The sequence below is a fragment of the Microtus ochrogaster genome, linkage group LG10 (assembly GCF_000317375.1).
Source record: "Microtus ochrogaster isolate Prairie Vole_2 linkage group LG10, MicOch1.0, whole genome shotgun sequence".
NCBI classification, from domain to species: Eukaryota; Metazoa; Chordata; class Mammalia; order Rodentia; family Cricetidae; genus Microtus; species Microtus ochrogaster.
The window spans coordinates 4583585-4599119 of NC_022035.1; the positions used below are offsets into that span (position 1 = coordinate 4583585).

Genomic DNA, 15535 nt, shown 5'->3' on the forward strand with positions numbered 1-15535 from the left:
TCTCGTGTCTCTCTGAGGCGTCTGCCCCTAAGAGGAGAGCTGTCGAGTCTCTGAGCTCACTTCCTCTTCCTCTCAGCGTTCTGCTCCTCCCACCTACGTTCTAACCTATCAGGTCAAGCAGCTTCTTTATTTAATTAACCAATGACCTTCCTCCATCACTTTATCAATCAAACCTGATCCATATCAACCTGGAATGACTCTCGTTTCCTGTGGAAATAAAGGTTATGTTCCCCAGAGCAACACACCTTTTGACTTTCATTCTGAAGTCAGGGTATTTTAAAAATCTGTGTTGGTGCCGGGCGGTGGTGGCGCACGCCTGTAATCCCAGCACTCGGGAGGCAGAGACAGGTGGATCTCTGTGAGTTCGAGACCAACCTGGTCTACACAGGGAGTTCCAGGACAGGCTCCAAAACCGCAGAGAAACCCTGTGTCGAAAAAAAAAAAAAAAAAAAAAAAAAAAAAAAAAAAAAAAAAAAAAAAAAAAAATCTGTGTTGGTTTAAGTCAGCAGCCTTTATGACCCAGTGTGTCATAGCAGCTGTCGCTTGGTCATCAACCATCAAGAAATTCATAGACAACAAACATTATTACTTTGTTTTTTAAGGGCTTTATTATTTTTAAACTACTTTTTAATGACCGTCTATACCCTTTCTCTTTTTCCTCCCAAGCCTATGTATATTTTTATATACACTGTAACCCATTTAGAGGCTTTTTTTCGTCTGGCTCTGTCTTTACTGGGCATTTGTAATCTTTTCTGTATACATGAGCAAACCCTAAACCTGCCATGCGGCTTAGTTTATGGCATGCTGGAGGGGCTTACATTGACTACTCAAGCACACAGGCAATGGTTGGGAGACTCCTCTCTATACCCTGGCCCTTTAGAGAGACCATGGGACTAGGAAACTAGCTGGCTCCATTGTTGTGTGTTTGGAACCTTTCCTTAAGGCTTTTTTTCTTTTTTTAAGTTTTATGTTGATACACACAGCTTCGCCCCACACTGGAATGACATTTGTAGGTGGAGTTTTCTTTCTAGACCACTGGTCAGCTCTGTCCCACCAGCATGCTATCCAAATAAACACAGACTTATTATTAATTGTAAATGCTCAGCTGATAGCTTAGGCTTATTTTTAGCTAGATTTTGTAACATAAATTAATCCATTTTTAGTAATCTAAACAAGCCTGCTGACCCGAGGCTTGTTTACCTTATCTATGTATTTCTCATGTTGCTTCTTCCAAGTCTGGCTGGCGACTCCTTAGACTCTGCCCCTCTTCCCAGTATTCTCTCTGTCCTGAAAATCCTGCCTAGCTATAGGCCAATCAGCTTTTTATTAACGAGAACACATCTTCACAGTGAACAGAAGGATTATTCACAGCAGTACACAAAGTTTTAAACTTACAAGTTTTTCTTTCCCAAGTGTCTTTCCTTTGAGCTTTCAGTTGGGTCGCAGAATACAGGAGTATTGTGCTTGCTTACTTGAACGTATCTCAGAGTTTTAAAGCTCAAATGTTCTCATAACGTATTTTCACCAGATTACTTAAAATATATCTTTAAGTTTATACCTCAAAGTTTAGGTCATATGATGGAAGATCAAGGGACAACGGCAACACAGATCCATTTTATTTTCTTTAAAAGTGATTTTACTTTCCTTAAAAAAAATAAGGCAGGATGTTAGTGCCAGTTTTAGCAGAGTGGCCCTGTGCAAACAGATGACAGTAAGTCACCCATTTCATCTCCACTGGTAACCACAGTTTAACATCTGGGAAAGTCACTGTATTAGTTCACAGTGAGAAAACGGAAAGGCAGAAGAAACCTCAGCAGCTGCCTTAAACTCACTTTCTGAAAATAAGAGCACTATAAACATCATATTTAGTCCCAACTTATTTTCACAGTTTATTTGTACTATGGAAAGTGAAGCAAACTGCCCAGAGGCCCAATTCTTTTAGGTCACTGGTTTCTAATAGAAAAAGAATTCACAAAAATCTCCTGGTTTGGAAGCAATGAGTCCTATTTCTCTGAATCTCCAGTATGATCATCTGGAAAACATTTAGTCATTTCTAAGGAGATTTTCAAAATGAGGCAATCTTGGTCCACTGTCTGCCTTGCATAAAAGGTCAACTACATGAGCAACTAAACCATAACATTTCTGAGACATATGGAAAAAATAATTTGCTAAAAGGAACACTGATCATTTCAAAGGGCAGATATAGCTCTTAAATAAAATGTATTTGATTATCAGGCTCAGTGTTTTCATATAATTTAAAGCCTCTCAAAAGCAAAAGAAATATTAAAATGTTTCAGGGAAATACAGCCGTTTAAGTTTGTGTTAAATTCACCTGACATAATTGACTAGTACACGTATGCAGTATGTCAATTGGAGTTGAACTAATGCAAATAAGCATTGCTATCTACTGCCTAAACAGTGCCTCATGTCAGAGTATTAAGTTTTAATTAATAATTAGCCATCAACAAAGATCTTCCTGCTGATTAACTTTAAAAATTCAGGTAACAAGATATGAAATCTTTTTACATTTACAACTACCGCTAAATAAGATTTATTACCTTAACATTTTCTGATATGAGATTTGAGTGATAATTCAAACCGAAATATGAAGTTGCTTGGAACATGAGACTAAGTCACTGTTAATTATAGCAATGCCCTAAATTCTTGCTCTGTCCATCTGTATTATTTTCTTCTGAATTGATTTGTTTGATAACTGACTTCAAGTTTTCTGATCTTTAATTGCCCACCCAAAGAAACAATCATGTTGAAACAGAATTTTTTAATATTCAGAAACCAACGTATTTCATCTTACATCTTTTAAAATGAGGAACTACCATACAACTTAGTGCCCTGCTAACATTCTGTAATAGGAATGCAGAAGCAATATTAACTGCAGTTTTATTCCTTGAAATCAAGAGGAACACATTATATCATAACTTGTTCAGAGCCTACAATTCTGGTCTTAATTAACCATCTCACAGCTCCATGCTGTAGATCAAATGGGGTCGTAAGAAATAAATGGCTTAAGTCAAGTCAACATCTCTATTAGAAAGTAACTCAAAACACGTGTTTTACCTGATAGTCTAGGATTTACACTATCTTCCTAGGAAAGGCAACTTGATGGCATTAGGATCAGCTTTATAACAGATAATAAAATTCCAGATGAATTAGGTAAAGGAAGAAACCAAATTGAAGTTTCACAAAGTAAAACCATATCTGACGCCTCCTAATCGGGATTTCTTTGAAACCTCGGATCAATTAAATACTAGCTGGCTAGTAAGACACATTGAGTGTATGATAGGCTGCTGTGGACAGACTTCAAACTTATATGTGTCTTCAGTAATTAGCCTAGAACTTAACACCAAGCATTTGTGGAAAGACAATGCATATTATATTACCATATTAAAAGTGCAACCTCTGGGTTCTATACACTTACCAGTCACAACAGTTTGTAACTCAGAGCATTCAGCACAGAAAAGGATGCTTTCACATTTGTTATAATTTTATCATGAAAAAAATCGGAAGCACTACAGAACTAGCACTTAGGAAACTGTTTTGGATTAGGTCATCTTCTACATGAAACTTAAATTTCAAGTTTGAATGTCTCAGTAAGTTTAATACTTATAATTCTAGAGCTGGCATTTTTACAATGTTTTTGTGCTAACTTGTTTCTATGTTTCCTAGCTTTATAAACAGTTTTTTTTAAAGACATAAGTGTGCTCCTTTGCCTATACTGATACTCTACAATCAACAATATTTACTAAGCACTTACTAGGTGTAAAAAAATTAACATTTAAGTACTGTTGAATTTCTTTTCAGCAAAATGAAAACACCCTAAAATTGAGAATGGCTAGCAGTTCTACCCAAAAATCACTCAATTATATGCTCATAATAGGTGAACTGTATGATTTGTGAATATTTTAATAAAAAATGCAGGAAAAATCTGAACTTGTGGCAGGGAAGTACTTGTTTAGATAACACTCCTTGAGTTGCTGCGCTGAGGGGATATCCAGGTGTACATGGTAAGCGGCTCAGAAACGACAGAGCTTAGAAACAGCATCGTATCATTAGCACAAAGGACTCAACAGAAAGCAAGGTCCTAGGCTTAGTACCATCTGAGAACACTCAACATTTGGTAATACCAGGTTGGTTAACACACAACTGGAGACGGACATAACTTATTGGAAATGGCTGGTCTCCCTCGTTTTCAAACTGTACTTAACACTTACATGCTATATTTCATATAATAAAAGGCTTTACCATAACCAGCTATGGTAATATTTATTAAATAATCTGTAGATTATTTAGGGGCCATAAAACTATGAAATTGAAGATAATCAAATTATACTGACCAAAATATTTGACAACTTAAAATGAGGATTTTGGCTCATGGTTTCAGAAAGTTTAGTCACATGGCTCCCTATCTTTGGACCTATTGCAGAACATCATAGCAGATAAATAAAGAGAAGGAAGGACCAGAAGCCAAGTTATCCCCTTCCAAGCTATGCCCCTAGTAACCTACTTTAGCTAGAACTTTCCAAAATAGAGCCCTAAATGTGGATCAAATCTGTGGGGCAATTTCCTATTCAAATGATAGCATTCTCCATGTGAGTATATATAAAAAGATCGTGGGCATTTTACAGTGCATATGTGCCACCTCCTATATGCCACCATTCAAAATATAAATTCAAACTTCTGCAGATATTTAAACTCCTAGTAGGGCCTCTATAAAGTGAAAAAAAAAAAAGGTTACATATCTCTAATATACAATAGTACAATGTTAAGAACTACTAGAAAGAATGGGATTAAAGAACAATATCCAGTTTGGCAAAAGTTAAATTCTTGCAGTTTCAGGTGTGGCCGCTGCAGCATGTGGTATGATATGAGAGTGTTAATAGGTCTGGGCAGTCCTGCCCTGACAGCCTTTCTCACTGTAGCCCCTGTGGCCTCCTAGGCGGGCTCCACTTGCTGCCCGTAGCTTCCCTTTGCAGATGTTGCCACTGTTGGTTTCTGCCATCTAACACCCTGGAGTCTCTGCTGCAGCTGAAGTCTCATGCATCACACCTGCAGGGACTCTGACTCAAAAGCACCGTCTAGACTTCTAGGCCTTCCTTTAAATGTTGGTGGAATCTTCCATGCCTGAAAAAACAAACTCCATGTGGATGATGCTAAGACCTACTGACAGCCTGGGCAGGAGCCAGGCCCATTTAGACCAAGTCTGCGTAAGATAAACAGAGTGGGAAAAGAAAATAAAGCCCCTCAAACAAACCTAAGAGCTGTGCTTACAATGTTCCTTGGAGCTTCCTTCATAATGTACAATTTTCCAAATGAGTAAAATGCTTTTTCATGGTGCTAAGCTCCAAACAACCACATATATACTCTTTGTACCCACTTTACATATTCCCTTTCTAGACAAACTACATTTTTCAACACAGCTTTTTACTTTAGTTCTTATTCTAAGCCCAGCTAAAAGCTGTGTGCAATGAACATGTCACAGTCTAAATATTAACCTGTCTAGAAATTCCTCTGCCAGATGAATGCCTTCATTTTGAATTTAGCCTCACTTAGTCCTAGGACATAGACAAAAATGTAGACAAATCCTTTCCCATAATGTAACACAGACCTTTCCAGTTTGTTTCCCAAGAGTCTCATCTCTACCGGAAATCTGATGAGCAGTCTTTATTTCTCTCTGCATTTTGGTCTTTCGAGCTCCCAACATCCATTCCTCACTAAACTCTGCTCACAATATTCTAGGACGTCTCTGGTCTGTTCTCCAAACCTTTGGAGAACTCTTTCCCCAACGAAGTCTTAAGACTTAAAAATCACATAGATTTATGACACCCTACTTGTCTAGTACCGTGTGTGTGTGTGTGTGTGTGTGTGTGTGTGTGTGTGTGTGTGTAAATAGCTGTGCTTGTCGCTGTGACAAAATACCTGGAATACACAATTTAAAGGGAGGGCTAAGTAGTGCTTCCATATGGTTTAGTACCTCATGGATGACAGGGAAGGGGAGAAAAGAGGAAAATCATACCATGGTGGCCAGGAAACAGTACAGGGAGAAAGGGGACAGGGACCAGGTATACCTTGAAGGACAATCTTTTAATGATGTACTTCCTTTAACTAGGCCATATTTCATGTCTCCAGGATTTCTCAAAATAGCTTAATCTGTGAGAGACAGTCAATATTCCGGACATTAAAAAAAAAATCGTAGATAGAATTCCATTCTAAAAACAATGCCAGTTTAAAGGCACAAAGAGAAAGTCAAATGACTCTACTAATTCATGGTCAAAGATCACCTCTGTCACTGGTATATGTCCACTTTATATCCAGAATGAAGAAACACTTCACAAATAAGACAGACACCTCCTCTTTTCATTCAACAAAATACTTTCTAAATAACCTACCAAGGCATAATCAGCATGGTAGATGGTAAGTAAATCCACCACAGTTGGCCCAGGCTTTCATTTGGTAGATCTAATACTGACCTTACAGCTACAAAACTCCAAGTTTGAAACTGAAAAAATAAAAACAATTGACCAATAGCATGTTATTTTGATTTTTATTATACAGCATAAATCTAAACTCAAGACAAATGCTTTATTTTTGAATCCAGACCATATGCAGAAATAGCAATTTTAAAAATTTTATAAAAAGACTTTAGTTGTAAATTGTCCCATAATAGATTTACAACAAAATCATACAAAAGAGCAAATTAAATATTAGAAATTAGAGGAGTCTCTCTCAAACTGAAGGAAGTTTCTTTAATAGCTTTCAATGTAGTCACTGGCAATCATAAAAAATTCAAGAAGTTCATTCATGTTTTATAAGCTCTAAATAGGAAAAAACTGAGGGAGCTCATTGATAATTTTCACAGCTTCATTGTAAAGTTCAAGATCTGAAAAAGAATTTAAGCAAACACTTAATGTTTAGTTAACTCTGGTGCCCCCAAAGAAAGGAGAGATGATAAACTATTTTGATGGAGGAAGGTCATTGGTTAAAAAAATAAAGAAACTACTTGGCTGGCCCTCATAGGTTAAAACATAGGTGGGAGAAGTAAACAGAACAGAATGCTGGGAGGAAGAGAAAGTGAGCTCAGACTTGACAGCTCTGCGCTCTGGAGCAGAGATGCTATGCTCCCATCTCCAGGGCGGACGCGAGAGCTCTCCTCTCTGAGGCACACGTGATGAAGCTCCCGACCCAGGATGGATGAAGCTCCGACCCAGGATGAACATAGGCTAGAATCTCCCTGGTAAGCCACCTCGTGGGCTACACTAGAAATGGGCTAGTCCAGGTGCGAGAGTTAGCCGAGAAGAGGCTAGATAGAAATGGGCCAAGCAGTGTTTAAATGAATACATTTTGTGTGTTGTTATTTCGGGCATAAGCTAGCAGACGGCTGGGGTGCTGGGGACACAGCCCCGCCGCTCTTATTACTACACTATTTTGTTGTCTATTACAGTCATCTTCTGCAGGGTCATAATTTCAGTGTTACTGCACTCTTCAAGCTTTCAGTTCACATATTAGAACATTCATTTCATCATATTTTAAACCACTTTTATTCTATAAATAGTATTTACTAAGTTTCCTTCACATGTAAGAAATCACTAGTTTAAAAGAAGGTCTCTTTTCATTTGATAGAAACTGAAAATATTCCAGGACTGAGATTTAAGACCAAAACATATATAAATAAAAGTTTTTCTGTTATTTACATGAGACTACTAAGTAGTATATTTTACTTACCAAAGCGAGCACAATCTTCCTTAAACTGGATGTAAGATGCACACATTATGGTTGCCTTGGCTGTGACTTTTCCAACTACTTCCACAACTCCAGAGATTTCTTCATCAAGCTAAAATGTTGACCGAAATGTCAGGTATATTGACCTTTTCAACTGATAATGACTTCGAAAGCTGGTATACAGTTTCTCGTTTTCAAATCGTTTCACAGCTTACTAATTTTTCATTGTAAAAAAGAAACTTCAAATTTTACCAACATATAAACAGAAACACTGCTTGTCGAAAAATGTTGGCACTTATAACTGGCAGGATTGTATGGGTCCTGTTTCCTTTAGAAGTGGCTTAAGGTCCAAAGATACATTTAACTTGAAGGCAAAGTAATTTAAAGAAACTGAGAACTTCAGAGTTCCCATAAACAGGGATTGGTTTAAAACGTCACAGAAAAGGACTGTGCATAAATCTTACAACGTGTCTTCTAGTTAGAGCAAACAAACAGTATATGGATTTGTCTTTATAAGAGACCATGAAGATGTTTTAAAGCACATAAAACATAGAATAAAAAAAATTAAAAGCATATAGTCGGCAGTGGTGCTGCATGCCTTCCGTCCCAGCACCCTGGAGGTAGAGAAAGGGAACTGGAGGCTAGCATGATCTACAGAGCTAGATCTAGAACAGGTACTGAAGCTACAGAGAAACCCTGTCTCAAAAAACAAAAACAAACAAAATATACATGTTTAGATGCATATGTATTTGTGTAAATTAAAAAATAAAAATAGGAAATAAAGGTGACTGGCACTGCCGCTTAGGAGGCGGAAGCGGGTGGGGGGCATCACTTCAAGGTCAGGCTTGTGAAATCAAAGAAGTAGTTTGAAAAGAAGATTTTCTGTAAGCACTTTTTGAGTATTTTTTTAAGTAATAAAAAATTGATATACAATCAATACTTAAGGGACATACTCAGAAACTTGGAGCTCCAAGAATCAGTATAGGTTAGACATGGAAGGAAAATATGACAGCCTGGGTTTGATTTTAAAGCTAAGGAGGTTTAACAAATGCCAGCTTCACACACCCATCCCCAAATCAGAAAATAAAAAACCAAACGGAAATTAAATATGAGACATCACTTAAAACATACTGGCTCCATCAATTCAATGGTTCCATTTTTTCCTTCTCCATCTGAAAGAATGAACATTTTTCCTGTGGGATGAATCTAAAAAGGAAAACAAAAACCCACATAGATTTAGAAAATAGAGTCTACAGAAACGAAATTGTTAAAAAAAATTATTGACATTTTATTTGAACATAAAGTAATTAGTTTTCGGACAGCTTATTTGGTTCAAGTTCAAATCTAGTTACCAGATCTGGAAGAAAGCCCAGTTAATTTTGAATTTCTAGTAAACAACGAATACTTGCTTAGTGGAATTCTGCTGACATTCATGATTTACATAGTACAGCTCACAGAAGGTATGCTTTTAGAATTAGGAATGAAGAACTAAAGAACTGGTTGCCAGATCTGAGGACTTCTCTTGGGATCTGAATTGACTCTGCCACTTGTGTTAATTACCAACACTGGCTCGGTCAGCCTACCTGTGAAGTTAGAATAGCATTCCTTTCACTTAGGAATGCGTGAATGAAATGAACTAGTAAGTAAGTCCTTATAAATGATTGTTTTTTCCTCGGCTTTCTCAGTCACTGCTTCCGAGACTTTGGGCTTGTTTCTTCCCTACAGGAGGGCTAGATAGTGGACATCGATAGGATATGGGAGGGGCTACCCATGTTTCACGAAGAAGCGACTGCAACATGGAAAACAGGCCCATTAACAGAGACGATTGCAAAAGACTAGGAAACAGATTCATCAGCCAAGTATGGCTAAACCAAAAACTCAAGACAGTGGAGCCAGGTTGGTAATTTCAACTAAATCCAGAGTGTGTGTGGTGTGTGTGTGTGTGGGGGGGGAGCTGGAACTCAAAGTTAGCTGTTTCGAAAACACTCTTTTAGCGACACAGAAGAAGCGGCACCCTGACGGAGCTGCAGTGGCGAACTCTCGCTTGTGAAAAATAAAGCAAGGGGGAATGCAATGCCGCTGATGGCTACCTGCTGTCCCCCTCCGCTTCCCACCCCGCAGCCACTCCGGGCGGCCACGGTGCCCCGCTCTCTTGCCCAGCCCGCGCACCTTTTCCAGCCTGCCCACAAAGCACACGGGTCGGTCGATGAACTGCGTGAGCATGCTGGCGTTGACGCGTGCTCTGGGGAGCTCCAGTATGTCCACCATGATTGTGCGTTCGCCAACACTCGGAGGCAGCGAGACCGCAGAGTTAGGGCTGACTCCGAGCCGGCCGCCGCGCCAACACACGCAGATTGCTCACTCACCAATCAGAGGAGACCTGCGCTCCAGCTGCGACCAATCAAATCCACAGAAGCGTCAAGTTACATTGCAGGGGCTGGAGGTGACGGGCGCCATTACGTCCGGAAGTACGGCTCCACTGCCTAGTGACGCACGGCGTGCCGGAAGTGGCTGGGGCTGGGAAGAGTGAGCGGTGGAGGCGGGACTTGGAGGGGCGGGGCTGAGGCTGAGGACCCGGGATTCAGGCCGGCCGGACCGCGACTTGACCCCGGAAGTAGGCTGAAGGACCGCGGCGGCGGGCGGCGGCGGCGGGCGGCGGCGGCTCTCAGGTAGCTCTTTCTCGCGTGTCGAGTCTCCATCTTCGTGCTTCTCTCCTCCGGAGGGCTGAGCAGTCGGGGTAGGGGGCGGAGTCAGGTGCCAGGTCCCGGAACGTCGTGACTCCAGCGGTGACAGTCATCCGCTTCTGCGTGGGAGGCGCGGGTGCTTGCCGAACCTGGGATTTGGGCTTTTATTTTTGATCTAGTTGTACCTAAAGGGTGTCAGCATCAGTCTTTATCTCCCTCTCTCAGGAGGCTGTTGCTAGGAGACTGAAGTCCATTTTATCTAGAACTGTGTCATGTTTCCCCACCAGCTGGAAGAGGTGCTGACCTTTTCTCTACAGCTAGGAACATTTCTAGCTTTGGCGGTTCGGAGGTGTCCGTTTCCTCACTTGCTGGGTGTGAGCGAACTCATGCATGTAGACTCCGGTGAGGAGGACCGCTGGGCAGGACCAGAGGAGACAGTTCACCATCCGTTGGACCCAGGCTCCTCCGATAATGCCACATTATCTCCCTCTGCGAAACGAAGGGTTGACTGATTTGCAAGGTCCTGGCTAATTCTAATATCTAGTTCCCTTAAATACTTTGAGGCATTGAGCCGACTGTCTGAAAGGCAATTTTTTCCAAGATTTGGGAAAAATCTCGGATATGCCCCCTGGAAGCTGGTGGCTATTGATTTTAGTGATGTCACCAATGGGGATTGGTACCGAGAAATTTCATAATGAATGCACAAGAAAATACCTTCAAAAGAGGTTGCAGAAATTAGAACATAATATTAGTTGGGTCTCGTAATTATGTGGAAACAGTGTCTGAATTTTCCTAAAGCCACGGACTCATAATTAGCCTTCAAATTAAGAATCCTAATTGGAGTTACAGTGTAGTCCTGCTGTTGTTTAAGATCTGTAAGGATCTTCTTTGAGATTTTTATGTGGCAATTTAAGATTGAAATCCCGTGTACCCTGTATAAATGATTGTTACCTTTACTTAGTGTTTATACTTCATGTTTGTCTTAATTCTGTTGTTTCTAAAACAAGTTTAATTAGTTGTGGGATGCATTTCATTTGTGTGTGGAAAGTCAGTATTACAACATTTGGGGTACACCCCTACCTTTTCTGTCCTGGGGCAAGCGCCCTTTAGCTCAGTGAAAACTAGCCACCAGGAAGTAGTTGCCACGTCAGTTCAGCTTATTTGCTCTGTGTACTGTTAGCAATTTGAACCACGTGTTCATCAATAGGTTCTTACCGTCTAGTTACGGTGGACAACCAAGAGCCATGGAGGAGGGCTGTATTGCTGGGTGCCTCTAGGGCCTCCCTCACCTCAGGAAGGAATCTCACATCCAGCACTGAGATTTTCATTTAACAACCCTTGTCTTTGAGGGAAGCACTCTTGGCCCATGCAGGGTACCTCCATTTAAACTCCTTTTCCAGTATGTTTTTCAGTTACCTTACAAAGTAGAGGGTTTCCTTGAGGCGTTTTCATATGTTCTCAGTCTTAGTTAGACTGTTGTAGCCCCTGCTTTACCTCCATTCTCTGTTCCCATCTCTGCTGCTTAAACCTTTTATCCCCAGTATTCGCCCCGCAACAAACTGCCCGAGTTACCTCATTCCATATAACATTTGCCAGTTCCGTCCATTTTCTTATAAATATCATGATTTCATTGTGTATATGCACACCTTTTCATTTTCTGTCCATCACTTGGAAGACATTCACAGTGATTCCATCGCCTCGCTATTGCCAACAGAGCAACATTGAACATGGATGTCATAGTTTATAAGCTCAGGAGTGGTGTGGCTAGGTCATGTGGTAGTTATGTTATTTTAGCTTTCTAGAAACCTATATACTGACTTCCTGTCTTCGTTACTTTTCTGCTGCTGTGATGAATTCATCACCCAAGCAATGTGATATTAAAGGGTGTTTGGCGCACATATCCTGAATCATAGTCCGTTGAGGGAAACCAGCTTCTGGGGGTAGGAATTTGCTGCACGTCGTGGAAGGGTGCTGCTTATTGCCTTGCTCCCCATGGCTCACTAAGCCTGCTTGTTTATAGAACATAGGACCATCAGCCCAGAGTGGTACCCACCCACTGTGGCTGGCCCCTTTCACATCAATCACCAATTAATAAGAAGGTGCTCTGCAAGTTTGTCTGCAGCCCAGTCTTATGGAGAGACTTTTTCCAGTTGAGACTCCCTCCTCTTAGATGACTCTAGCATTTGTCAAGTTGACATAAAACTATTGAAGACACTTCTGTGGTGTCTTCGCTACTTTGCATTCCTACCATCAGTAGGAAAGTGTTTACCTTTCCTGGTACCCTCCCCCATGTATTTTTGATAGCAGTTATTTTGGCTGGGATGAGGTGGAATCTCAATATAGGTTCCTATATAGCTAATAATGTTGAACTCTTTCAAAATGTTTATTAGCTGTTTGTGTTTTTGTTTTTTTTTTCTTCTGACAATGCTTTGTTCAGTTCTATACCTCCCAGTTTTTACTTTTGATTGGGTTATTTGTTTTCTTGAGTTATTTGTATATCCTAAACAGCACTTTGGGTATATAACTAGCAAAGATTTTCTTTCCTTTTGTAGGTTGCCTCTTCATTCAATTGACATTTTTTTTTTTTTTTTTTTTTTGCTATACAAAACCTTTTGAGTTTCATGAGATTCCATTTGTTGATTGGTCTTATCCCGAATGATAGACATTCTATTTGGAAAGTCTCTACGATGCTTGTGTCTTAGTTAAGGTTTTATTGCTGTGAAGAGACACTATGGCTGCAGCACTTCTCGTAAAAGAAAACATTTAATTGGGGTTGGCTTGCAGTTCAGAGGGTTAGTTTATTATTGTCTTCCTGGGAGCATGGCAGGATTCAGGTACATGGTACTGGAGAGATAGTTGAGAGTTCTATATTCTCATAGGCTCTACATCATCATAGACAGTCAGCAGAAGAGGGAAACCACTGGGACTGACATGAGCATTTGAACCCTCAAAGCCCACCCCCAGTGACATAGTTCCTTCAACATGGCCACACCTCCCAAGAGTGCCATTCTTTATGAGCCTGTGAGGGCCATTTCACTCACACTCTACCGTATCTATATATTGAAATGCAATCCCTACTTTTTTTTGCAGTAGTTTGAGAATATCAGGTCTTACGTTGAGGTCCTTGCTCTGTTTGAGGTTGACTTTAGTGCAGTGCAGTAGTTCGAGAATATCAGGTCTTACGTTGAGGTCCTTGCTCTGTTTGAGGTTGACTTTAGTGCAGTGCAGGAAATAAGGGTTCGTGTCATTCTTCTTCATGTGATAACCAGTTTCCCTGCCACCATTTGTTGGCGATGCTATCATTTCTGCAGTGCGTGTTTTTGGCATATTTGCTAAAATTCAGATGACCATAGTTGCATTGGTTTACTATTCCACTGATACAAGTGTCTCTTTCTGTGGCAATATGTTTTTTAATTACTATAGGTGTACCTTATAACTTGAAATCAGTTGTAGAGATACAACAGTATTTTTTTTTTGCTCAATTATATAGGGTCATTTGTGCTTCCATATGAATTTTTAAAAATATTTATTCATTTATTTATTATGTATACAATATTTTGTCTACGTGTATGCCTGTAGGTTAGAAGAGGGCACCAGACCTCAGTACAGATGGTTGTGAGCCACCATGTGGTTGCTGGGAATTGAACTCAGGACCTTTGGAAGAGCAGGAAATGCTCTAAACCACTGAGCCATATCTCCAGCCCTTCCATATGAATTTTAAGGTTGGTTTTCCATTTCTGGGAAAAATATTGCTGGAATCCCCCCCCCATTACATTGAGTCTATAGATTGCTTTTGGGGTGGATAGCCATTTTCATATTGATTTCATATTCATACTCTCCAGGCAATGAGATGTCCCTGTCAATTCTAGAGTTTTGGAAGTTGCTTACACTGTATTTTCTGTTTAGTTAGGTAATATTATATCTTTATGGAGTCTTTGATGGAGTTGAAGAATTTATAGTTATAGTTTTCCTTAGTTATAATAAAAGGTAAAGTAGATACGTGAAAGTTAAAACCTCCTTTTTTATTTAAACAGAAAAGGGGAGGTGATGTAGTCCTCTCTGTATGTTGTTAATAAAGAAACTGTCTCGGGCCTACGCAGGGAATTTTGGTAGGCAGGGAAAACTAAACTGAATGCTGGGAGAAAGGAGGGGTTAGAGAGAAGCCCGAGACAGACACTGAGAACTTTACCTAGTAAGCCACTGCCACGTGGCGATACACAGATTAATTGAAGTGGCTTAAATTAAGATGTAAGAGTTAGCCAATAAGAAGTTAGAGCTAATGGGCCAAGCAGTGTTTTAAATAATATAGTTTCTATGTGATTATTTTGGGGCTGAGCAATCAGGAACTAACTAGTGGCCTCCTTTCAACAATTCTGCTCCACGAGCTCTTTCTGTTGACATAAATACTATGGTTCTTATCTTTTGTTTTTGTTTTTTGAGATGGGGTTTCTCTGTTTAACAGTCTTGGTTGTCCTAAAACTCGCTTTGTAGACCAGTCCGGCCTTGAACTCACAGAGGTTCTGCCTCCTGAGTGCTGAGATTAAAGGCGTATGTCTACCACCACCACCACCCACTTCACAATTCTCATCTTAAAGAGAATACGACATAGTTTATTCTGAAGCCAATAAGAGTGAGCATGGCCTGGGAGCACGCATTTAGGTCACCCCTGATTCTGTGTTCCAGTGTGGAAGCAGTTTCACACAGTTTGTATAGTTTCACAGAACAAGGAAGTCCTAAGTCAAAGCAACTTCACATACCTTTGTGGGTGCACCAGAGAGGTGGGTCCAGCGAGGCGGGGTGTGGGGCTATTTTCTAGGCCTAAGATGCGATCTGATGCCATTGTTGGCTTTTGGAAGCTGGTCTTCTGCTGAGTTAATAGCTTCTAAGAGGTTTTTATTTATTATCAGGCAGTGTTACTTCAGATACAGTATGTGGCAAGGAATGGCTGTTCCAGAAGGCTAAAACTAGCACAGGATAAAGTAATTAGCCTCTGAATCTAGAAAACTCCAGTCTCTCCATGGTATCTAAGCCCAGCCTGTGCACCCGTGTCTGTGGACACAGACTCCTCCCAGGCGTCCACCCGTGTCTGTGGACACAGACTCCTCCCAGGCGTCCAC

At 40.4% G+C, this 15535-nt stretch overlaps 2 protein-coding genes across 5 annotated transcripts in view; one reads left to right on the top strand and one right to left on the bottom strand.

Annotated features, from left to right (window-relative positions):
* Positions 1–493: 493 nt before the first annotated feature.
* Positions 494–10092, bottom strand: Rpa3 (replication protein A3). Of its 2 annotated transcripts, none has more exons than XM_013352430.2 (4): positions 9904–10092; positions 8866–8940; positions 7738–7846; positions 494–5139 (listed from the first exon to the last, which is right to left on the bottom strand). In XM_013352430.2, exons 1-4 carry the CDS (start codon positions 10000–10002, stop codon positions 5114–5116), a joined length of 309 nt encoding a protein of 102 aa, XP_013207884.1. In that variant the 5' UTR covers positions 10003–10092; the 3' UTR covers positions 494–5113. The 2 variants fall into 2 exon arrangements, with proteins under 2 accessions (XP_013207884.1, XP_005363772.1); XM_005363715.3 differs by lacking the exon at positions 494–5139 and adding an exon at positions 6545–6895.
* A 59-nt stretch (positions 10093–10151) lies between these two features.
* Positions 10152–15535, top strand: part of Umad1 (UBAP1-MVB12-associated (UMA) domain containing 1) — a 160879-nt gene continuing 155495 nt past the window's right edge. Inside the window, exon 1 of one of the 3 annotated variants that reach the window (XM_026787555.1) lies at positions 10152–10403. The gene's annotated coding sequence lies outside the window, so the exon portion shown is untranslated. The other 2 variants (XM_013352454.2, XM_026787556.1) reach the window with 2 other exon arrangements.